This window comes from Zingiber officinale, chromosome 2A (genome assembly GCF_018446385.1).
Source record: "Zingiber officinale cultivar Zhangliang chromosome 2A, Zo_v1.1, whole genome shotgun sequence".
NCBI lineage: Eukaryota > Viridiplantae > Streptophyta > Magnoliopsida > Zingiberales > Zingiberaceae > Zingiber > Zingiber officinale.
In genome coordinates, this window is record NC_055988.1 from 173,144,346 (window position 1) to 173,168,879 (window position 24,534).

Here is a 24,534-nt window from a genome sequence, read left to right on the forward strand (position 1 = left end):
GACGGGCTCGGTGCGTCCGAAGGACGAGAGAGCTGCGGAAGAGTACTCCGGTGGGCCTGAAGAGCATGCGTGGCGTTCGAGGGACGTTAAGCCGGGACGGAAGGCTGCTCGAGGAGAAGGCCGGAAATTGGGTTCGGGTGAGCCCTATTTCGGTTGGCCACAATCACCAAAAAGATCGGAACATCGGAAGTCGCAACAAGCTGGAAACGAAGTCAAAGGAGCTGAGCTGCCAACTTAGAGGCGCCTCCAACCTGACTGGAGGCGCCTCCATCTTGAAGGCGCCTACAACTAGGTTGAAGGCGCCTTCAGCCAGGCTGGAGGCGCCTTCAGCCTGATTAGAGGCGCCTTCAACCAGTCAAAGTGACCGTTCTGCGTGCGGATAAAGTTTTATCCGCTGACCGAGCTGGAGGCGCCTTAAACCTTGTTGGAGGCGCCTTGGACCCTCGGGATAGACTTTCCAGGAGCTATAAAAAGGCCCCTGGAGCTAGGAATTCAACAACAACTTAAACAATCAATCTGTACTCAATTCCTAGCAACTAAGTGAGCGTTCTAAGTATAAAAAGGCTTCTCCGCCTACAGTAAACGAGATTCTGATAGTAGAGCTTTTCATCGCCCTGGATTAACAACCTCCTTGGTTGTAACCAGGTTAAATTCTGTTTCTGTTTCTTTTTCTGTCTCCTTAATATAGTTGTTATTTTATATTGCTGATTTAACTTCTGAGTTGAAATCCGAGGAGGGTATAGTTTGTGTTTGTTTTCAGCAATTCACCCCCCTCTTGCCAGTCTCCGCTGCACCAACAAGTGGTATCAGAGCCTGATCGCCTCAGAAGCACTAACCACCAACTGAAGCACTACGATCAAGACGATGGCCGGAGCGAACATCCATCCCCCAAAGTTCGACGGAGACTTCGCCACATGGAAGCGCAAAATGGAGGTATTTTTTAAACGGATTTTGATATTCTTATTACAATGAAATATGGTTTTGCAGCGCCGAAAGACAAAGAAGAAAACACATGGAGCAAGAAGGAGCAAGCCGATTTCGTCGCCAACGGAAAGGCAGAGTTCCACCTGCTCAGTGTGCTGCCACCACAAGAAGTAAATCGGATCGGAAGCTACGACTCAGCGAAAGATCTCTGGGAAAAATTCCTGGAGCTACACGAAGGTACTTCCGAAGCGAAGCTAGCGAAGCGTGACATCCTCCGGAACCAGTTAACGAACCTCCGGATGAACCAAGGCGAGAAGGTAGCGCAACTCCAAGCAAGAATCAAGGAGCTGATAACGCAACTAACGAACCTTGGAGAAGAAGTAACCAACCGGGATTCCATCCGATACGCGCTCAATGCCTTCCCGAGAACTCCAGAGCGGGCCTCCTTAGTAGATGCGTATTACATCTCTAAGGACCTCGAGGTAAGTACTTTAGAACAATTATTTTCCACTTTTGAACTTCACGAATCTCGAGTTTCAGAACCCAACGGAGTAGAGAAAATAAGTCAGAACATTGCCTTAAAGGCAAAGATAAACAGTTCTAACTCCGAAGCCTCAGTCGACGAATCCGAACCGGCACTACTGGTAAAACACTTCAATAAGTTTTTTAGTACTAACAAATTTAAATCGCAGAGGCATCATCGAAAGAAGAGGACGGTTCGCTGTTACAACTACAACGAAGAGGTGCACATCAAAGATGACTGCCCAAAGCTAAAGAGAAAGGAGAAAGAAAGGGAAAAGCCAAAATACAAGAAGCCAGAAGCCTCCAAATACAAGAACCTAAAGGCAACATGGAATGATTCGTCATCCTCCGAATCGGAAGTCGAAGAATTCTCGGGACTAGCACTGATGGCCAACCATCAGCAAGAAGAAACGTCCAGCTCAGAAATGAGCATCGACGAAGGGGGAGGAACGTCAGAAGAAAGCAGCAGTGAAGGGGGAGCGTCACCTAATCAGGTAAGTAAGGTACGTAATCTAACCCCGTCTCAGTCATTTCGATTTATTAAATCACTTTCTAAAGATTTATTTGAATTAGAAAAAGAAAATAAAGAATTAAAAATAAAATTAGCAAAAGCATGCCCACTTGAAATGTATGATAGTATGAAATCAGAAAATGAAAATTTAAAATTAGAAATTGAAAAATTGAAAAATGATGCATGCTTAAAGAAATTTCCAAATTCAAAAATTAAAGTTTATGGAAAATTAAACTGGTACATTAGAAACCATCAGGGTCAACTTAGAAGAATACCCAAAAATTATGTACCCCCTAAGTATCTGAATAACCCTGTAGGTAGGAACCTCTATTGGGTTCCAAAATCTGTACTTAATTAATTTTTCAAAAATTAAAAGCTTACAGTGAGAAAATTAAACATTGAAATTCTTTATGGAAGCTTTGACTAAGGAAGTGGTTGTTGCTCCAATAACCAAGAAGGCCTAGTGCCTCGCCACTACTTGGAAGCTAAAATATTGAAAGAAAATGTTTAATTAACTTTCTGAAAAGCATTAAACAAAAATTAAATAATGCTTTGAAAGTTTATCAAATGTTTGTTAAAATAAACAAAAATTCCTTAATTTTTTTTTTTTTAAATTCTAACTTAATTTTTTTTGTTAGAAATTTTCTTATGGAAAATTCTAAAAAATCATTCACTTGACTTAGAAATTTTTCTTTTTTGGAACATTTGAACATTTACTTAGGATTTTTTTATTTTTAACTTAGCAATTTTTATTCAAAAATTCATTTTTTAACTTAGAAAATTTTCAATCTTACTTGAAAATTCTTAAGACCCCATTTTTGCTGTGATCAAAGGGGGAGAGAAAAGTACAAGTGTAGGGGGAGTTAGAAAAAATTTAAAATTTAAATTTCTTTTTCTACTTTTTGTTGCAATTTTTCTAATTGCAAAAAATTATACTTAACTTGTTAGTTTAGTAATTTTTTCTTTAAAATTACTGTTTATGTCTATTTTAACCCTAACTTGAACTTGGGTTGATGCACATCAAAAAGTGGGAGATTGTTGGACCCCGTGGTAGTTTTGATGTGATCAACCAAGTTGGTTAGGTCCTGCTATGTTTGATCCCTGTGTCTGAGTGTGCAGGAGCTTAGGAACACAGGAAGACGAGCGGAAGACGTAGCTAGCGAGAAGGACGGCACGGGAAGGGAGCCGACGGGCTCGGTGTGTCCGAAAGACGAGAGAGCTGCGGAAGAGTACTCCGGTGGGCGTGAAGAGCGTGCGCGGCGTTCGAGGGACGTTAAGCCGGGACAGAAGGCTGCTCGAGGAGAAGGCCGGAAATTCGGTTCGGGTGAGCCCTATTTCGGTTGGCCACAATCACCCAAAAGATCGGAGCATCGGAAGTCGCAACAAGCTGGAAACGAAGTCGAAGGAGCTGAGCTGCCAGCTTGGAGGCGCCTCCAACCTGACTGGAGGCGCCTTCAGCCTGATTGGAGGCGCCTTCAACCAGTCAAAGTGACTGTTCTGCGCGCGGATAAAGTTTTATCCGCTGACCGAGCTGGAGGCGCCTTAAACCTTGTTGGAGGCGCCTTGGACCCTCGGGATAGACTTTCCAGGAGCTATAAAAAGGCCCTGGAGCTAGGAATTCAACAACAACTCAAGCAATCAATTTGTACTCAATTCCTAGCAACTAAGTGAGTGTTCTAAGTGTAAAAAGGCTTCTCCGCCTACAGTAAAGGAGATTCTGATAGTAGAGCTTTTCATCGCCCTGGATTAACAACCTCCTTGGTTGTAACCAGGTTAAATTCTGTTTCTGTTTCTTTTTCTGTCTCCTTAATTTAGTTGTTATTTTATATTGCTGATTTAAATTCTGAGTTGAAATTCGAGGAGGGTATAGTTTGTTTTTGTTTTCAGCAATTCACCCCCCTCTTGCCAGTCTCCGCTGCACCAACAGTTACTGTGTCATTTTGCTTCCTCGTTCCTTCTACATCATTGGTGGTTGACTTGAGCGTCGGAGGGCTATCGCCGGGGAACCCCTCCCTGGCTCGGCACTGACGTTGCTGTGGTTGCAAGTTTCACTGACGAGAAGTCCAACGATTAACGGGAGTGCCACGTCCCAAGCATCCATCGCCTCGACTCTCAGACAGGATCAATAAGCAAGTGAGATCCCTTTTTATGTATGTGATTTGTTTGCATTATATAATTAATTAATCTCTCTTATATGTTCAATTTTGTATGTCTAAATTAAGAGAATAAAAATATCTCCTGTTAATTTACACTTAGTTTTGGACACGAATAAATTGACTAGACCAAATTTTTTAGACTAGCTTCGAAACCTGAGAATTGTTCTTAAGATTGATAAGATTGTGTATGTCCTTAAAGAGCCTCTTCCAATTGTTGGACCGTGAGATTCGATAGAGGGGGGGTGAATATCGATAAACAAAATTGTTCGAGTATAAACACAGCGGAAATAAAAAGACAATGCTAACACAAGCTGGTTTTACTTGGTTCAGAGCCTGTGTCGACTCCTACTCCAAGGCCCACACACAAGGGTGCTTTCGGTGGGCAATTACTAGCAGTTCGAAAATTATTACAAATTAAAGTACAGGAATGCTAATGGAAATAAAGCAAATACCGACAAGAACTAAAAAAAAACAGGAAAGGAGCATATTGTCGGAGCTTTGTTAGCGTCGCGGGAGCGCAGAGCAGTGGAGCAAGCAGTGGAAAACTTTCTTTTCGTTGTTGTTCTAAAGCTCCCCTCTAACCCTCCTTTTATATGAGGCTCGCGGCGCCCCGGATCCCTTCCGGGCGCCCTGGTGGGACGTGGCAGGTCCAACCAGCAAGCTCCACGTGGCGACGCGCGAGTTTGGACGAAATTTGCCTCCCGGGCGCCCGGATTCCTTCCGGGTGCCTGGATCCTGTTTTCCTGCAGAATCTGTCCTGCAAGACAAACGTTAGTCCGGAGGCAAATTTACCCTGCGACACAGATTGTTAGCAAAAGCAAAGTGAGTATGAATTAGCAAAAAGGAGTATGACTTAGATTCCATTTTTTCGAGACCGGAATCTAGTCACGATCTCGACTTAGATATCCGAAATGGATCTAAGTCGGATCGACGCATAATGTTCCCTTCCCGGGAACGCGTCCTCGCAGTCACTCCCCTCCAGTGACTTACCTTACTTACCTGCCAGACGTCCGGTCAGCCCGTCGACCCGTCTCGACTTCGTGCCAGCTATCCGGTCAGCCCGTCGACCTAGCTGGACTTCATGCCTAAGCGTCTGGTCAGCTCGTCGACTCGCTTGGACTTCGTGCCAGCTATCCGGTCAGCCTGTCGACCTAGCTGGGCTTCGTGCCAGACATCCAGTCAGCCCGTCGACCTGTCTGGACTTCTCCTGCACACTCGATCAGAGTGTTAGACAACAACAGACTAACTTAACCTGATTTGTCATTCATCAAAACCTGGGTTAAATCGTTAGTGCTAACTGTACCAACACCAATAAATTTTACTGATGATGTAACTTTTGACCAATTATTAACTTATCAGAAAGAATCATGTTAAAAAATTTACTACTCTTAATATTATTGGTCAAATTTATGTTTGATGACATTTATATAATCAAGAGAACTAAATAAATATATAAGAACTGATTTCATGTCACCAATCTCTCTAAGTCAATTAACTGATTTCGACTGAATAATAATCGAGGTAAAAATGAAATTGAGTATGTGACAATAATTTTAATATTAGAGTATATGATTTAGATATTTTAAAATTTTTCCTAAGCTTTTTCTTTTTGATGGTGGTAAAAGACAATTCGCTCACCCTAGCGCCTCTTTAATTTGTTCTCAAACTAATATAGAAGAGATAAATTATGGGTGACTACTCACCTTAAGCAGTTGAATAACACATAGAGAGAATAATCATTGAATTATTAGTCATGATTTAACTCTCAAAGTTCATGATGATAATACTGTTGTATACTAGTCAGTTGTTCATCTCGAGGACAGAGCATTTTCTTTTCAAGGATAAACACACCGATAGGGCTGTAAACAAGCCAAGCCGAGCTGAACTTTTGGGTATTCAAGCTTGTTTGATAACCAAGCCGAGCCGAACCGAACTTAAAATGAACCAAGCTTTAGAAATGAGTGTTCAAACTTAGCTTGGTTTATTTTTTATGAGCTTGAACTTGTTTGAAACTTGACTTGAGCTTAGTTCTTTTAGATGTTATTAAGCTCTCAATTCAAGCTGAGCTTGAGCTTAGCTCGAGCTTGGTTTGAGCTTGATTCGTTTAGATGTTATCAAGCTCTCAATTCAAGCTTGTTTGATTGACTATTGAGCTTGATAATTTAAATTTATTATTTTATTTTATTATTTATTTAGTATATTGAAAAGAGTTTTATTAATGAATATGGTTCGTGAACATTGTTCACGAACGTTGTTCACGAATGTTAACGAGCTGAACACATATGTGTTCAAGTTTGTTCGTTTAGCTTAACGAGTTGTTCAAGCTTGTTTATTTAACTAATCTTATGTATATTAAACGAACATAAATATACTCTTACCAAACCGAACACTAAACTTGTTCACAAACGCTTGGTTCATTTACAACCCTACACGCCGAGAGTTGATTTGATGCTATCGATACCGAGAATGCCCTCATCTCATTCTATTTCTTCTAAGTGGATGATAGAGAAAGGGGGTAGATGGAAAGGAGAGAGATAGAGAGAGGGGCACTTTCGATAAAAGCATCCCCATAGGGGTGTTAATACCCCCTCTCCATTGTGAGTGGATATTATAATGCTCACTCACAAGAAAGAGGAGAGAGAGTCTTCAAAGGTGTTCAAACATTTAAACACTCTTTTTCTCAATTTTTTTATTTTTTTAAATTATAAAATTTTTAATATTATTAAAAAATGGTAAAATTATTTTTTTTTACAAGTAAGATTATTATTTTAAAAAATAATAATTTAAATATTTTAAAATATATTTTAAAATGTATTTATTTAGTATAATATAATTTTAAAATGAATGAGTAGACGATGAGACTTATAAATAATAAATATTAATGTTAAAAAAATATATATGAAAGACCTGGGTTGTTATAATGAGTACGTGTCAATCAATTATATTTTTATAAAACGATAAATATTATAATGGTAATATATTATGGTTGTTTTGACGCAACGTCCAATCAACCCACACTGCGTATTTATTTTGGGCTCGTATTATGATACGCCTTTTGTGGGACCCACCCCTGGGGAGTCATCCACCTCACGCGGATCGTCTGCCAGTGTACTTGCAACCAAAAACTATCGAATTCCACTCAGCCTCCCTCCGCTTCAAGGAAAACAACGCTCATTTTTTTAAACATAAAATAAAAATGAAATGAAATCCAGAAGGAAAGAAAAACGAGTATAAAAAACTCTCGTCTTCTCCGCCTCATCGACCGATATCCTCTTTTCACATCTGAACCCTTCCTTAAACCTCTTCTTCCTCATCACTTCTCCTGCGTGATTTGGATCCCGATCCGCCGGAATTGGAATGGAGAACGGCTTTTCGTCGGACGAGGACACCGATGTGAGCGACTCGGAGGTGGAGGACTACGAGGAGGAGAGCTACACGGCGCTGAGGACCGGGAACCACCGGATCTGCAACCCCGACGGCACCTTCCGCTGCCCCTTCTGCGCCGGCAAGAAGAAGCGGGACTACCAGTTCAAGGATCTCCTCCAGCACGCCACTGGCATCGGGGCCTCCAGCTCCCGCAAGGGCTCCCTCAAGGCCAACCACCGCGCCTTCGCCCGCTTCCTCCAGCGCGACCTCGCCCCCTCCATTTCCCTCCCCCCGGCGGATCTCAAAGCCGCGGTCACCGCCGCCGCTGTCCCCTCCGCCCCTCGCTCTCCCTCTCCCTCTCCTTTGTCCTCCCTTACCACCGCCGCTGCCGCCGACTCGGAGCCTCCCCCCGAAGAGGAGCTGTTCGTTTGGCCTTGGATGGCTGTCCTTGTCAATGCCGATCCATCCGAAGCAGAGGGGGAAACTAACTCACTTGCTGATCAGCTCGCGGAATTCCACCCCACCGACACAGTCTTCTTGCATTTGGAGAAAGGGGGAAGATCTACCGGCACCACCGTGATTGTTAAGTTCCAACACAGCTGGGGCGGGTTTGAAAATGCCATGTATTTTGAGAAACGCTTTAAGGCAAGCCGATGTGGTAGGGAACAATGGATTGAGCTGCAGGGTGACGTCTCCAGCACATTGTATGGATGGATCGCCCGCTCTGATGACTACAACGAAGACAGCGGCATTGGTCGGTACCTGAGGAAACACGGCGAACTAAAGACCATAAAGCAGGTCACTGAAGAGGAGAACAAGGAGAAAGGTAAACTTGTCGCCAATCTAGCATACCAAATCGATGTTAAAAATCAGCACTTGCATGACTGGGAGGTGAGGAACAACAAAACTAATCTCGTCATCCACCAACTGATTTATGAGAAAGACAAGCTTCATCAAGCTTATAATGATGGTATGTTCATCTTACCTTGCTAAAACTATTACTTTTATCATGTCATTTTAGTTCAAAATATTGTCCCAGCGATCATAACTTCGTCATAGATACAAATGTGATACTTGGTGTTGCTTTGAAATATACAAGTTATAGCTGCTCTTGAAAAAACATGGTAGGGCTAGATTAACTTTATTGTCTTGTTGCTTTCTTTAAGGCAGATGTGCATTTAATATATCATAAACTTGAAACCTTGGAAATACTAATGGCCATTTACAAATATTATAAATCATAATACCAGAATTTATTTGTGCAGGTTGCTTCTCTTCATGAGATGTTAGTATCAGTCAATTTAGATATATTTTCAATGTAATGTGTCATTTGTTAGTACATAATATTTGGCAGCTGAGGAATTAAACTGTGGTAATAAACTCACTTGGTGTTGGTTGTGAATACTTTATTGTTAATATTTGTGTCATTCTTCATTCAATCCTAAAGCATTCTCAAATTTCTCTCTGATGATTATATTTTGCCTTCTTCTGATTGGAAGTCACTTGATTCTTCTTTTTTTTTCAGAAATGAGAAACTTACAGCGCACTGCAAGAGATACTACCCTCAAGATTTTTGAGGAGAATGAAAAGCTGAAGGCAGAGTTGGACTTGAAGAGAAAGGAAGTTGAATCGCGGTCCAAAGAACTGGATAATAAGGAAGCACAAAATGAGGATGAAAGAAAGAAACTTGATGATGAGAAGCAAAAGGTACAATACTTGCTGTTTAGTGTATTATATCCTCATTTTCTGCATTATATAGGACTATTTTTCCAATTTTCTTACTAATAATATGTTAATGGAGTTCTAGATCATTGAGTAATTAGGATAATCACTTTTAAGCTGTTCAAATATTCTTCTCCATTGTAAGATATATATATATATATATATATCTTGTCCAAAGTTGTGTTTGCACCTGCATGGTTCTTAAATTATTGCATAGTGTCTTCCACATTAGTGTCCGTTATCTGCTAGTAAGGTTTCAAAATTTTGTCATACATTTCATAAGCTTAGTCATTCTGAAAGAGTTATAATATTAGACAAGTGTTTTTGGTTTAATGGATAGGCTGCGCAAGCTCAAATATTGCTCTTAGTAATGCCCCTTTTTAGCAGCTAATATTCATGATGTATTTATATTTGCTGATAATTATATTTTCATGAGAAGAACCTTAGGATCCTTTTGTTCGGGCTATAATTTAAATGTTATTTGGTTCTGGGAAGAATAATATTTGGACTTGTTGTACCATCATATTTTAATGTTCACCATCAACATTAAGTTTATGTATGTCCAACTATTTGAAATTGGCTAGATGAAATCCTTCCATTGATCCCTATACAAATCTATATCACTAACAATATTCAAATTATTTTTCTTAATTATATTGACTGATTTTTTTCTTTAGTCTCCCTCTATCCCCACATCTTCCACTCAAACAGATTGAATTCTTCTTACTGTTTATTTGGCTGAAATCTTTTCTGCCACTTGCTCCCATATGGATGTGTATTGTACTTCTACTTTTGTGTTGCTGCAGATTTTTCAACCTTAGAATGTATTGTATTTTTGCTTACAAATTTGATTGCTTCAGTTGGATGAAATCCCACAATATTATCTTATTGATTATGCTTTAATTGTTGATTACTATTATAATGGCAGGTTGAAGAAGCATCAATGCTTCAAAAAGAAACAGAGGAAGAAGTCTTGAGACTCATAGAAGAGCAGAAGGTGATAGTTATAGTGTGTTTATATAACTTTCGTGTTTGTTCTTCTACCATAATCTTACATGTGGTCAATTTCCATCATTGGGAATCATTCAGAAGGAAAAAGAAGCTGCTCTTGCAAGAGTTCTTCAATTAGAGAAGGAAATTGACCATAAACAACAACTGGAGTTAGAAATAGAAAACTTGCAATGGAACTTAAAAATCATGAAGCAAATGGAAGGGGAAGATGCTGCAGATATACAGGAAATGGAACAAAAGTTGGAAAGAGAAAGAGAAGAATTGGAGTCCTTGAATAATACTCTCATAAAGAAAGAACGAGAAAGCAATGATGAGTTGCAGGCTGCTCGGAAAGAGTTGCTTACGGTCTGCCTTCCTAAATTAAGATGCACTCACACCTCATGTTTTTAATCTTCTTGTTGCATGTTTTAGCATCATTATATATCGCTACAAAGTATTCATCTTTGAATTGTTCTAACTGTTTGAGTGGCTGGTTAGGGTTTGGAGGATTTACTTACTGGCCGTACATTGATTGGGATCAAAAGAATGGGTGAACTTGATGAGAAGGCCTTTCAGAATGCTGCCAAGAAAAAATTCAAGTCTGATGAGGCTGACATCAAAGCTGCTGAATTATGTTCTAGCTGGCAAGAAGAACTGAAGAATCCATCATGGCATCCGTTTAAGATAGTTGTCACGAATGGGAAGGAGGAAGTATGTATACTTTGCTACCGACTCTTCTTTGTCTGCCTATCATTTTGAAATTGTAGATATCTTTAACTCTGAAACTGGCGCATCAGTTTGCCATGTTTTTGGTTTTATAAATCTCAAAAATATTAACATTTTGTGTTATGGCTTGTTTTACTTGTCTGCCTTCATGTTATCCTCTTGCCTCTGAATTGGGACAATTGATTACTAATACATAGATTTTGCGTCCTACAGGAATTCCTCGTCGAGGATGACCCAAAGCTAAAAAAACTATGGATCGAGTATGGAGACGATGTATGCAATGCAGTGAAAACAGCTCTACAAGAACTGAATGAATATAACCCCAGCGGAAGATACGTGGTACCAGAGCTCTGGAACTTCAAGGATGGACGAAAGGCATCAATGAAGGAGATAGTGCAGTACATTATAAAACACTGGAAGTCTTCTAAGCGTAAAAAATGAGGAGACCAAGCGTTGACTAAGGTTATCTTTTCCTAACATAAGTCAGATGAATTAGCTGGCAAGTTTGCATCAATTAGCCTAGTCAGACTCTTCAGAAATCATCTCTGGTCCTCTGTTTGTGCGATGCTTCTAATAAGAGATGTTTGTATTTTCTGGAGCCCCCTAGAAAATGATTTCTCATGAACCATGAAACTTATTGTATCATCTCACTATCTTAGCAGGCCCTCTTTTGTGTGTTCCAGGCCAAGGTAATTTATTTTTGACACTGCAAGTTGTAAATCTCCAATCCTATTAGATGTACCAGATCCTTTGTGATGTGTTTCTTTTCACTTCTTTCTGTTTTTAGTTTCTTGATATCAGTAACCAGCCTATGATGACAGTTCTGTACTATTTGCTAATGAATTGTTAAGATTATTTGGCAGCACCCAGAGCCCTCATCGAGGCAGGTGCAAAGCTTTGGAGGAAGCGAAAGCTGTCGTCTTCTCAGCAGCACTGCCCTCCCCTGTTGACTGGTCAATCTTAAGAATTCAAAATTTTGAGAAGGTTATCAGGAGGCTCTTCTTTTCATTGGAGCCTTTTCAGGTCAAGCTGAGTTAAGTTGAACCAAGTTTTATGGTATTTATATTTGTTGATAGGGTGGCCGAACTAAGTTTATTTGTTTGATAAGGGAATTGAGCTAAGTCGAGTTTAAACTGAGCCATGGGTGTTCAAAAAAATAAAAATCATTTAGATATTATTTGGGTTCATAATTAGATTGGTTAGTGGATTTAATATTACAAGTTTGTTTTTTTTTTTTTTTGTTTGGGAAGGCTTTTTTGTTTTGTTTATTTAAGTGTTTTATTAATGAATATGATTTTACTCATAAACATTTTTATAATTTTTATTGTTCAAGTTTATTTATTTTATTTAATTACTCTAATTATTTATTTATTTAATTAATTGATGTGTATCCTTTTGTTTTTGCTCTGTGGATGTGAGAGAGCGTCTTCTTATGATTTTTTTTTAGGATGAGGTTTGAATTCTAATTTTGATGAATTAATATAATGGATGATTAATTTAAGAATATTAGATTTATTATAATAATATCATGTGTAAGTGCCAATTGTATTAACATGGGGCAAGAATATGTCTAATTATTGAAGATTATATAGAGCAGAAGATCAATTAATGATTAATTTAATAATGGAGAAAATTGATTGATGATTAATTTAGCCGATCATCAAATAAATAAATATATATATATATATATATATATATATATATATATATATATATATATATATATATATATATATATATATATATGTCTAATTATTGAAGATTATATAGAGCAGAAGATCAATTAATGATTAATTTAATAATGGAGATAATTGATTGATGATTAATTTAGCCGGCATCAAAATATATATATATATATATATATATATATATATATATATATATATATATATATATAACAAAACTTATTAAATCATACACTTTATTGTTTATTATAATCGGTTTCTGGTCTCTAAGATTTACAATATCCAATACTCTTAAATTAGGAGTTCAAGTGCTTAAAACTTTATTATACTTAATTGTGAATGATTTAATGTTTATGAACAGTATTATATGATTCGAAGTTAATTACTGTAATATAATTATGCTTATTTTGCACTTCAATAGTAGTTGTTAAATATTTTTAGTCAACAAAAATTAAAAGGGAAATATTTTTAAAATATAAAATAATATCTCAATATATTTTTTATTTCGATAGTACTCTTATTTTTCTCTAATTTACCCTTTTAGTTTTGTTACAGCAGTTTCAGTAAATTTGATATAAATAAATAATTTTAATAAAAATATGTTTTAATATAATAATATTTTATCCACCTTAATTGAATTTAGAAAAATATTAAATTGATATATTATAAAAATATTTATAATAATTTTGATGAAGTTAAAAGAATTTTATTATAATAATATTAAAGAAAAAATAATCTTCTAACAAATCCAGATAATTTATATGCACGAACAATATAATCAAAAGTTGATTACCTTAATTATAGTAAAAGGTGAAATTCATCATCCAACAGTTCCACACGATCAATCTCATGATCATATGTGAGGAGTTACATCGGAAAGCTATAGTTAGCTAGTGCAGGAAGGACTTTTTCCTCAGCTTTATCAAGATTTGAATTCTTACCCTATTATAATAAATCTACCCCGCATTAGCCCACTCAACCTTGCCCCTGGTGCAAAGTTCATTGCCTCAAGCCCCTTGGGGCAGGTGCCTGATTAGGCACTTCTAATCAGACATTTGAAATTGGAAATTCAAAGGAATTTTTTTAATAGACAGCGGATCCGAAAATATTAGCGGTTAAAATAGATCTCTATGTATATGCTTTTATTTATTAAGATGATCAATGAGAAATTTTAGTGTAACTGGACAGGTTAAAATTTTTAAAAAAAATCCATTGCCTCAAATATCAAAAAGACCAGTGTGGTAACCCTAGTAGGGTTGTCGAGATGATAATTTCATTTTTTGCTATAAAAAGAAATAATTATAATACCCCCGATAATAGTGGAGTGATAGAGCATCTTTTTAGTTTTCCAATCATATAAGGATTGAATTCCAACTTCGACGAATTAATGGATGAATTTCTTTTAATGAGTGATTGACCTAAAAGCGCTGGATTGATGGTCATCCGTTATGAGTGTTTTCCTGATTTATCTTAATAATCAGTGAGAAATTTCCGTGAAATCAGACCGGTCATTCTAGAATTAATCGGCATAAACTGACTATATGATACCAACTAAAAGAAATAAGTATAGTAAAAAACTAAAATAAAATTAAAAACCATCAAAGTAACTAGAGTGGTAAATGAATTGAATGTTCGTGAATAAATTTAATGTTCGATCTAATAAAAACATATTTACGTTTGTTCAATATACAAAATCAATTAAATAAATAAATCTAAACAACTCGCTAACCTAAATAAATAAATTTAAACATATATGTACTCAGCTTATTAATGATCATAAATAAGTTTAAATTAAAAATTCGTTGGTTTACTAGACTCAAATTAAATTTAAATCAAATACTTGTAAGAAAAAATAAATTAAATCATGAATAATCGTTAATAGCTTAATTTTACCGTATCAAAGTTTCAAACACCCCGCTCGGCTTGTTTACCGCCATACAAGTAATATTCAAATAAAAGTTTGGTCAAAATATTTATTCACGCGCATGCATTTAGTTTATCATTTACTTTTTACTACCAACCAAAAATAAATAAAAAAAGAATACATTTAGTTTATCATTTGAGCAACATTATTGAATGTATCAAAAATAATCTGCTTTCAAGATTAGTTTACAATAATTAAATCCACCACTCCATTGTGGTTTTGCCTGATGCAGTTTGTTATTTGAGTTTTGTACAATTCCTTCCTCTACATGGGCAAGCAAGTTGTGACCATATACACCTTCCGATTCTCTCATCGACGAAGCTCAGTTATGCCGGCAGGACCTCCCCATTCACTGACCCATCATCCTCCAACACTGTTTCGTCCTTGGGGGCGTCGACGCTCGTGCTGTTCTCGTCTTGAAAGCCTCGTACGAACTTGTCGTAGTTCGTCGGTTCGTCAGACTTGAACGGGCGTTCTCCGAGTACACTGATTAAGTCCTCTTGGTGCAGCACCTCCTTCTCCAGCAGCAGCTCCGCGATCTGGGCGACCTGATCCTTGTGCTCCTTGATCAATTCCAGTGTCTTCGTGTATGCTTTCGATACCCACTCTCTGACCTCTTCGTCGATGATGGCTTCCGTCTTGCTGCTGTAAGGCTTGTTCATTTCGAACGAATCTTCCTTCTGGGGAAACGAGAGGAGGCCAACCTTGTCACTGAAGCCGTAAACCGCAACTTGGGCGTAAGTCATCTTGGTCACTTTTTCAAGATCATTCTGAGCTCCAGTCGAGATCTTGCCCAAAAGAACCTGAGAGCAAACAAATTACAAAGATTATTCATATCAACACAGTTCTGATCGGCATTGAACAGATCGATCAGTGTCTTTAAGCTGACTCTATGGTGAAATGGATCTAAATATAGATTTGATATTGCTAGAAACAAATCTGAGTCAGTATAAATGCTATCCGGAAGACAAAACAATTATCCTTCATTGAACCGCCAACTCAAATTCTTCCGAGTAAGATCAAATAACCACCTCTGATGAGAACAAAACCATATGTTAGGAATTGAAAGCCTTATCTTCTTTTGTCACTAAAACCAAGCTCAAAACTAGGAATAGGGATAAACTTTTAGTTTAGTATCGAGCATTACCAGTAATCCAATAGTTCATCACCATAAGAGCATCAAATTATCGATACAATTTTTTTTGTGATTTTGAGTGCAAAAATGAAAGCCAAAAATGGTGAAATTCTACCTCTTCGGATGCCCGTCCCCCTAACGTCATGCAAGTCATGTCGAAGAGCTGCTCCTTGGTTAACAAGAGGTTTTCACTCGGCACATATTGAGCAAAGCCTAGCGCTGCGGTTCCGCGAGGAACTATTGTAACTTTGAGTAAAGGTTCTGCGTGCTCTAAGAACCATCCTGCAACAGCATGTCCTGATTCGTGATAAGCAACAGTTCGCCGTTCCAGTTTGCTAATTACCTGACCAGTTTAAGCGGATGAGTCAGATCAAAACCCAAGAAATAACAAGAACAATATATTGTGTCAAGAAAGATCTTTCAAACTACCACTGATAAGTTTAGATTCTAAAACAATTTAAGTCTACTTACCATTTTGTCATTCTCGAGAATTAATAGTTCAAGGCTCCTAAGCTAGCATGATAATACAGAGCTAATGTGCTTCGTTCAACAATTAGGAACGAGCTTAAGCATACCGAAAGCATTTGGAATGCCAATATTCGCCTAAAAGGATTAAACCTATGAGCAAGTGCACTAGAGACAGTTCGACTCTTCCATAGTAGGTGCTTATATACGAAGAATCATTAAACTGTGTGTTGCACCGTACGACTTTAATAAAATGTTAGAATCAACATATTTCTAGTACATAAAATAAGTTGGATTCTACCTGATAAATAACAAAGATTTAAATTGTAACAAAAAAAAATAGTACAAGGGTAAAATTAACTGTAACAAATAAAATCTGTTGAATAATTTTATGAACATTGTGCAATGGAATAGCAGAAGTAAATAAAATAAGATTTCATCTTGCCAAATTGTGTTGCTTTTTCCACAATATTTGTTATCAACAAAACCTTTTTCGTTAGCAAGATGAAATTTTGGGTTGAAATATATTTTTTAAAAAAAATTGAGATTTAGGTACTGAAAGCTCTGTCTCCAAATCGATTGTTGAATAATAAGTCATGAGATTGGTAATTACCCCTTTTTAGCACTAAAACACTAAATACCATAAGTCAGCATTAACATTGAGTTTAAAGCATCTAAAAGGCATTGATGGAACTCCTATTACACTAATCAAAAAATAAATCGATTAATTGGGCAAATTAACTATAGATGGTATTGATGTGTTGCACTAATCCAAAAACAAATCATCTAGTTTTCCACAGTTGTAGCAAATAATTGGGCAAATGACACTTATCTTAAATACACAATTGGCAAGACGATGGAATACCAACTGCGTTGCTTTTGTATATTTATACCGACATGTGTTCTTGTATCATGTATTGGAGAATTTGTTCACTGGTTGGAGGGGTTTATCCTATAAATGCTACCCAAGCACAATGTTCCAACCAAAGCCACAAAGCGAGGAAATTTTATCAGATGAGAAAATAAAAAAAGAAACATTGTACGAAGTCAGTAAATAGTAGTAAGATTGATTCTCAACAGCAAAAAAAAAAAAAAAAAACTTTTAAGTTCATCCAAATTGGCGGCAAGCACACTCAAACTATGTGAATAAAGATATGGATCTAAGGTGACCACTTGCAATTCAATAACATGATGCCTGCATTTATTTGCATTCAAAAAGGCACATCATAGAATCTTAGTGATTATAAAAAGCAATTAAGAGATATGTTTCAATCACTTAAAATGGCTCAAAAACACATAAACTAGAGAAACACTTTAGCTAGCACAAACTTATAAACAAAATAATGTAGATTGAACTTTGACGAGCACTTAGTATTATAACCGAAATATAAAACTTAGGGATCACAAATTTATGATTTGAAATGTCATTGCCACTGTAAGATGATAGCATAAAAGAAGCAAGGACCAAAAAATATCAAAATAAACATGAAAAAAAAGAGGAAATATTATCCTCGTAGCAATCAACAAGAATTAGACAATAAAGGTTACAATGATATGGCAAAACAAGTAATGGAGTGCATTTCCGGGAAGATGAATAAAACTCTCGCAATTACATTAAAGTAAGAAATTACCTTGTTTTTCTTCTCCAAGCCACCAATAATCCTGTCAATAGCTGCGTCAAAATGCTGCATTGTTACTTCTGTACCCTCATTTCTAGCAGCAATTAGTGCAGCCTCATTACAGACATTAGCAATGTCAGCTCCAGCAAAACCAGGTGTAAGTGCCGCTAGTCTCTGAGAGTAATACTCGGGCTCTTTATCAAGCTTAATCTTCTTAAGATAGATACGAAATATCTGGTCACGTCCTTTTATGTCAGGCTTATCAAGAGAAATTTGACGATCAAACCTTCCAGGCCTCAAGAGAGCCTTATCCAAAATATCTGGGCGATTAGTGCCAGCTAGTACAACAACACCAGATGTTGTCCCAAATCCATCCATCTCAACAAGCAACTGATTTAGTGTGCTTTCACGTTCATCATTGGAGCCTGAGAATCCTCCACGACCTCTTGCTCGGCCAATCGCATCAATTTCATCAATGAAAATTATGCTTGGAGCACATTGTCTGGCTTCAACAAATAAGTTCCTCACCCTGGAAGGTCCAACTCCTACAAACATTTCCATGAAATCTGAACCTGATAACGACAGGAAGGGGACACCAGACTCACCAGCTGCTGCTTTTGCTAAAAGAGTTTTTCCTGTGCCTGGAGGACCTACGAGAAGAGCACCTTTGGGAATCTTTGCTCCAAGTTCCTCATACTTTGTAGGATTTTTTAGGAAGTGAACAAATTCCATAATTTCTTGTTTGGCTTCATCACAACCGGCTACATCTTTGAAAAATACCTGAACCAACAATAATGAACTAGAATAATTGAATATCCAATTACATGATCAAACAATAGCAGAAACTTTCTAATAAAAGAGAATGGTTATAAAAGATGTTATTTCTACGTTGAAGGGAATGAAGTAATCTCACACTGAATGAATATTATCCCATGCAATCATCAAACATAAAATTGCTTTTATAAAAAGTTCAAGTGATTGCTTGCCTTGTTCTTGGAATTCTTATCCATTCGCATCACTTGAGCTTTTCCAATGTTAAATATGCCACGACCCCCCTTTCCACCAGCACCACCACCACCTATGCTAAATCCACTCTGTATTCTTCGTCCCATGAGGTAGACAAACCCCACAAGAAATGCAGTGGGGGCAAATCTGAGTATTTCTTGGAACCAATTTACTTCAGAAATGTACCGAACAGGAACATAATTATGAGGATCTATCCCCAATGCTTCCTGAGCTTCTTCCAGCTTCTCCTCAAATGATTCAACACTTCCAATATTGAAGTAATATTTGTATTGGCTAGTAGTATGAATAGGGACAGGTGTTCCAGTTTCCTGGATTTCATTGTCTTTGGCTTGATTGTTACCATATCCAGAACTCCTGACATAAACTTTTGCTACTGATTTATTCGATACAGTAATGTGATCTACTAAACCAGGTTCCAAAAGCTTGTTCTTGAACTCTTGAAAACTAATCTGCAAATAAAAACATTCAAAGTGTGATATCAGAAAACTAGAAAATAAAATAAGATATAAGTCAGTACATACCCAGAAATGTGAGTTTATTGAGTCCACGGTTAGTTATGATAAAAACAATAATGTTTATGTATGTGTGTCACAATATATGTTTGACATTTTAAAGAATAGAACTTTAAGCAGAGTGAACTATCAGACTAGTGTATTTTCTAATATCTTAAAAAGTAAAAATTATGATATCGCATTTCACAACCATGGGTCTAATTTGGAGTGCTCCTACTGAAAATATAAGATTCTATATGCTTTGATAAACTCAAATATTAAATTGTCCACACCAGAGGAAAAAAATGGTCAATCCAAGCAAGTCATCTTCTTTTTAGCTCTAGTATCAAATATATAAATTATTTGCTATAGCAACTCTTGAAATTGCTAAAAAGAATGTTGAGATAAATTAACTTCGAAAATAGTTACATAATCAACTATAGGTACATGATAAGTCTACTACCATCTCAACTTATACCTATTCTAGAGTCAAAGAAAAAATAGCAATCTCAAGGTAGAACTTGATTGCCTTTCAGAACAGAAATCAAAGGGGAATCAAATATATAAAAGGAGAAGTTGTCAATGAATAGAGCAATAAAAAGTGATACAAGCTTAATAATCTCGAAAAGCTGTATTACAATTTATTTATTTATTTGCATTTATAAGTTACGGGGTTAATGATATTGAATACATGAAAAGATCTTGGGTAGACGGTACAGTAACAAAACGACAAAATATGTGCTAATAGACATACAAACCTCCTTTTGGTCAGAGGAACCAAGAGAATTTGAAAAAAACATCAATCCCAGTAAAAGTAATGGACCAAGGACACTCTGCAAATTCTTGGTTATGTTCTCTTGAAATCCTCCAAAATCATCTGTGCTCGACTCCTCTATAAATGAACAAAAAGTAGGATATAAAAAAGTCAAAAAAGAAAACTTGAACTAAATATTTGATATTCTGTAATTTGAACTGAAATATCACAATTCACAACAAGCACATGCTCAACTCAAGTTTACTTTGAACACAATAAAACTAACTCAAATCAAGGTTTTCAGCAGTAGCAATTAGCTGAATGACATTAGTTACTGAATTATCCAGAAGGCGAAACATGTAGCAGTTAAAATCTGAATTTGAACCCTACCTATAGAAATGATAAACTATCTTCCAAAGAGGTTGTGAACAAACTCCTAAACTAACAATAGAAAAATTACATTAGGAAATAAGGTTGGAAACCCTATATTGGCCTCGGACTTGTGAACCAAAACTACTGGATGAAATGGCTTTAGTTCATCTAAAAAAGGAAGTGTTGATTCAGCAATGCCATTATAACTTCAATAAATAAATAAATGAGATTCAGCATGCTATATGAGCATCAAGATTTACTTCACAATCACTAAAGGTGGATGGCCAACCTTAACATAAACCTGCGTCATCAGTGATGCTTGCATGTGATTTGCAATTTGTGAAGACATCAAATTTGCCAACTCTAACCACAACTTCCTATATTAAGACGTGATCTACAACTATATTTGGTAACATAGTAGGACCCTGCATGACCTATTCACTATGCCACTTTTCTAAGATAGAGTTGATTGACCTAGAAAAAGAGAAATTGAAAAAACAGAGAAAACAGTGCTCAGTATTCACTAATAGAGCTCAATTCAATCTGACCCAAGCACGAATGTAATTTAGTGACAACAAAATTGAGCTTTCTTTCAATTTTTTGAACACAGGAAATTTTAGGCCTAGAGCTTTAGATGACATTTCATGACAACCACAGTTAAGGGATGGAAAGTGGATTCAAGTTACTTAGTAACAGCAGACTTTCAAGAATATTTTCTAAAGACATTTATCTGTTTAGTACTAAGGCAAGTTTAGCAAGACATGGTTTAATACACTTGATAAACTACACTGATCGGCAAGAAATACATTGATAACCCCATGCTTCTCAGGTTTAGTTGAAAAGTAGATCTAATCCTTGCAGTTACTGATAAATTACCGGGTTAAGAACCATAGAATAATACCTTTTCCTTCTGATTGTTTGTTCTCATCGCCTTTCGGAATTTCCTTTTTGTCCTTGGGATAGTAGTTCTCGTATTCTAGAATAACAAATCAAAGCATAAGATAAATGCTAACAAAATTCATGCATTTATTCCCAAATCGCCTCAACATAAAAATATAATTTTTTTCTTACTTTTCCCTTCGGGTGATTCACTCGAAAAGAATCGCCTAAAAGTTGAACCTGCCAAGAGGAATCTAAAATCTCCCAATCGATCCCCTTTTCCGATATTTCGACCGACTATTGCAGAGGTGACGTAGCCCCTCAGGGACTTCAACCCTCCGTTATCCCCGTGCAAGATCGGATTTTGCAAAAGGGCTTCTCTCGAGCATCCAAACCTCGCCCCGGAAACGCCAAAAATTCCTCCCTAGGGAAATAAAACCGATAAATGAACAGAATACACAACCAGCCACGATCAGGAAAGCGCAAGGAACTTACAAGTCCGGTTTTTTTACGCGAAGGCCGAGAGATCGAGCGCGCGAGCTTGGAGAAGATCATCCTACGTTAACCGAGAGGCCTCGGGACAGCGGAGATGGAAGAACCTTAGCGGCGATCTAGGGTTCCTGGATTAATTCCTCCGGAAGCTCTTCTGGGGAGGAGACTAGACAGCAGACGGGGTTAAAGCGGATTTTAGATTCGCCCAAGTAACCGTGGGCGCCACTGAGATATCCTACGTGGCAATCCAGGAACCGACCAGATCGGATGTTTCGAGGGGCGAGTCAAACAGCCATCGAGACTGTTTCTTGGGAAGCAAGGCGGAAAATCTTACACAATTTTGGATCTTAATGGGGCTCCAAGAATCCACTCAAAAGCCCATTAAGAAATAGAACATAGAGGCCCGTGTAAATATTTATATAATTTCGGACCTTAATGAGCCTCCAAGTATCCACTTAGAAACCCATTAAGAAATGAGAGCGGCTTTTCCCTCCTCTCACACACCCTCACCTCCCAGCCCCACCAATGTTTTTACCATTATACCCTTCGAATAATTGCCCAAGTTTTTTTGGGTTTCTTTTATCTATTGGTTTTATTTTTTTTTAATCAGTTTTTTTATCATTTTTTAATAATTTTTTTAATATGTTTGTAATATTTTGTTTATTTTTTAGTTATAGATTTTAGGAGTTATTATTTGTAAAAATTTTAACAAAATAAAAATTATATATTTGAAACTAATAAAAATACTAGCAATTAATAGTGAACACATTCATCACTTAATAATAAACATTTTTTTTTCAAATGAAGAGTACATCTAATAATACAAAAAAAAAATAAAAATATATGAAAATAAAAATTTTAATCAATATTGCCTCTAAATTCTGCTTCCGACGTGTTTAGTGGTGGTGTACCTATTATTTCGTACCACAAATGAACACGTGTCCTATAACAAGTGACTCATCCTTTAGCTTAGTTCGATGAATGTTGCCACCACCATGTTGTAATGAGTGGTACAGGGTAATGAGAGTATAAGAAAACTTACACGAAGTGATTGCCAACATGGACAACAACTATTTCTCAACGCTCTTGGTTTGGAACTAGAGGAGTTCTTAATGACAAGTCAATAAAACAACTCCCATCATTCTCACCAAATGTATGCAGTACAAGATTGTATCTTGATGTGATGACAATTCCCAAAGGCATAGAGTTCATTCAATACATTTCTGATACCCATGACTTGAACCAATTCAATGAGAATAATAGATTGACTACCAAATTTGATCTGGATAAAGTTGATCATATAGATCATTATTTTGTTGAATCTCTTCTATAAGCTAAAATCGTACTTGAAACCGACATTCTTCACCATACCCTATTAGTGCAGCTATTGCCTTGAATCTACAATGACCATCAGATTGAACGTCAATAGTGTGAGAAATATAACGCTGCAGAGGCACAGGTAATTTCTCAATATAAGTATCATGGATGGGTAGAACTAGAGAGTGATCATGAGTCGTTTGAGTATTGCGAACCTTCAACCCCCTTCCAGGTCTTCCTCTCTCTCGAGATGTTGCAGCCGGTTGAGAGACTCTAGATCCTGGAGTGGATGCATCTGCAAAAAAAAATATGCGACGCCCATTTTGCTCATCTCTACCTGTAGATCGACCTCTATGTTCTGTGTTGTATGAAGGGGCTCGAACAATACTTTGAGATAGATCTATCATATCGAAAAACTTGTCTATCATATGCTCTCACATATGTGGATTCATCCCATCTAATATCTCAACAACGTGGGATGTCCTATTAGGTCATACTCCCTTGTCATTAAACTGATGTACGTGCATAGATAATCTTTTCTAATAAGCGTTGATACTCTGTAGTGGAATTGGAATGAAAAAGTAGCATTAATATGCAAGATCGTGCTCGCATGACAATCCATATATAATTTTGATAAAATAGTTGCATCTGCTGGCTAGCTAGTGAGATATTTCCTCAACGCATTTTAGCTAATTAGAAATCAACTACATTGCCTCTAATGAAATTCGACACCTTATTTGACTAAAAATGTTATCATGTAAATGTTGATGGCATAGAATGTTGAGAGATCTCTCGGACGATTTCTTAATATCCCCGAACTAAATTCTCAATATCTTATGTATTTTTTTAAAAGATGTTTGTAGAAATGACATGATATCTCCCAAATATAACTTCAGTCTCGCATGTGTAGACTCTGTCCTGTAATAAAAAAATGCATTATATTTTAATACTGAAAAGAATTGAAATAGTACAATAATTAACAAAATTGAAATAATAAAGCTATAAAGTGACTATACCTTTGATTTGAATTGCTCCCAAGGTGCATACATGATCAACCCAGGCTGAAACAAACCGCTCTTTGTAAGGGTGTAACCATATATCCCAAAAGTAATTTAGAACATCCTCAAATCGTTGATACTCCTCACGCATGACATCCCACTTCTGCTGGTAATACCATTGTGTGGATGAATTAATGAGTGAGTGTCATGGTGCATAAAAATGTTGTCACTCCAGACCAAGCATAGGGGTGCATTTCTTCATTACACACTGGTTTATGTGCCAAATATAAAGGATGTGACGTGCATTGGGAAAACATGTTTCAATGACATTAATAAGCGTTAAATCTCGATCTGAAACAAACACCAATGACAACAATGTCTTCTTTTTTACCATCCACTTCTTTAAGGTACCTAATGCCCATGTCAGTTGATCTGTCCTCTCATTACTAAGATATGTGAA

The 24,534-nt window shown here is 37.0% G+C and overlaps 2 protein-coding genes across 3 annotated transcripts; one reads left to right on the forward strand and one right to left on the reverse strand.

The window, feature by feature from the left end:
* The first annotated feature begins 7,356 nt into the window (after window positions 1-7,356).
* On the forward strand, window positions 7,357-11,687 carry LOC122043328 (factor of DNA methylation 1-like). Of its 2 annotated transcripts, XM_042603900.1 has the most exons (7): window positions 7,357-8,449; window positions 9,005-9,186; window positions 10,130-10,198; window positions 10,291-10,395; window positions 10,441-10,557; window positions 10,690-10,902; window positions 11,131-11,687. In XM_042603900.1, the coding sequence occupies exons 1-7, from the start codon at window positions 7,471-7,473 to the stop codon at window positions 11,356-11,358; spliced, it is 1,893 nt and encodes a 630-aa protein (XP_042459834.1). In that variant the 5' UTR covers window positions 7,357-7,470; the 3' UTR covers window positions 11,359-11,687. The 2 variants fall into 2 exon arrangements, with proteins under 2 accessions (XP_042459834.1, XP_042459833.1); XM_042603899.1 differs by having other exon boundaries at window positions 7,358-8,449; window positions 10,291-10,557.
* Window positions 11,688-14,633: 2,946 nt separating this feature from the next.
* On the reverse strand, window positions 14,634-21,934 carry LOC122043329 (ATP-dependent zinc metalloprotease FTSH 8, mitochondrial-like). Its single transcript, XM_042603901.1, has 8 exons — window positions 21,763-21,934; window positions 21,460-21,691; window positions 21,290-21,364; window positions 20,021-20,154; window positions 18,732-19,220; window positions 17,758-18,525; window positions 15,777-16,004; window positions 14,634-15,329 (listed from the first exon to the last, which is right to left on the reverse strand). Exons 1-8 carry the CDS (start codon window positions 21,820-21,822, stop codon window positions 14,853-14,855), a joined length of 2,463 nt encoding a protein of 820 aa, XP_042459835.1. The 5' UTR covers window positions 21,823-21,934; the 3' UTR covers window positions 14,634-14,852.
* Window positions 21,935-24,534: the final 2,600 nt, after the last annotated feature.

Coding starts and splice junctions, on each gene's coding strand:
- LOC122043329 (XM_042603901.1), bottom strand. CDS start 21,822: ATGATCTTCTCCAAGCTCGCGCGCTCGATCTCTCGGCCTTCGCGTAAA. Junction 21,365..21,459: donor TGAATCACCCGAAGGGAAAA/GTAAGAAAAAAA, acceptor TTGTTATTCTAG/AATACGAGAACTACTATCCC. Junction 18,526..18,731: donor ATAAGAATTCCAAGAACAAG/GCAAGCAATCAC, acceptor TTGTTGGTTCAG/GTATTTTTCAAAGATGTAGC.
- LOC122043328 (XM_042603899.1), top strand. CDS start 7,471: ATGGAGAACGGCTTTTCGTCGGACGAGGACACCGATGTGAGCGACTCG. Junction 10,199..10,290: donor GACTCATAGAAGAGCAGAAG/GTGATAGTTATA, acceptor GGAATCATTCAG/AAGGAAAAAGAAGCTGCTCT. Junction 10,558..10,689: donor CTCGGAAAGAGTTGCTTACG/GTCTGCCTTCCT, acceptor GTGGCTGGTTAG/GGTTTGGAGGATTTACTTAC.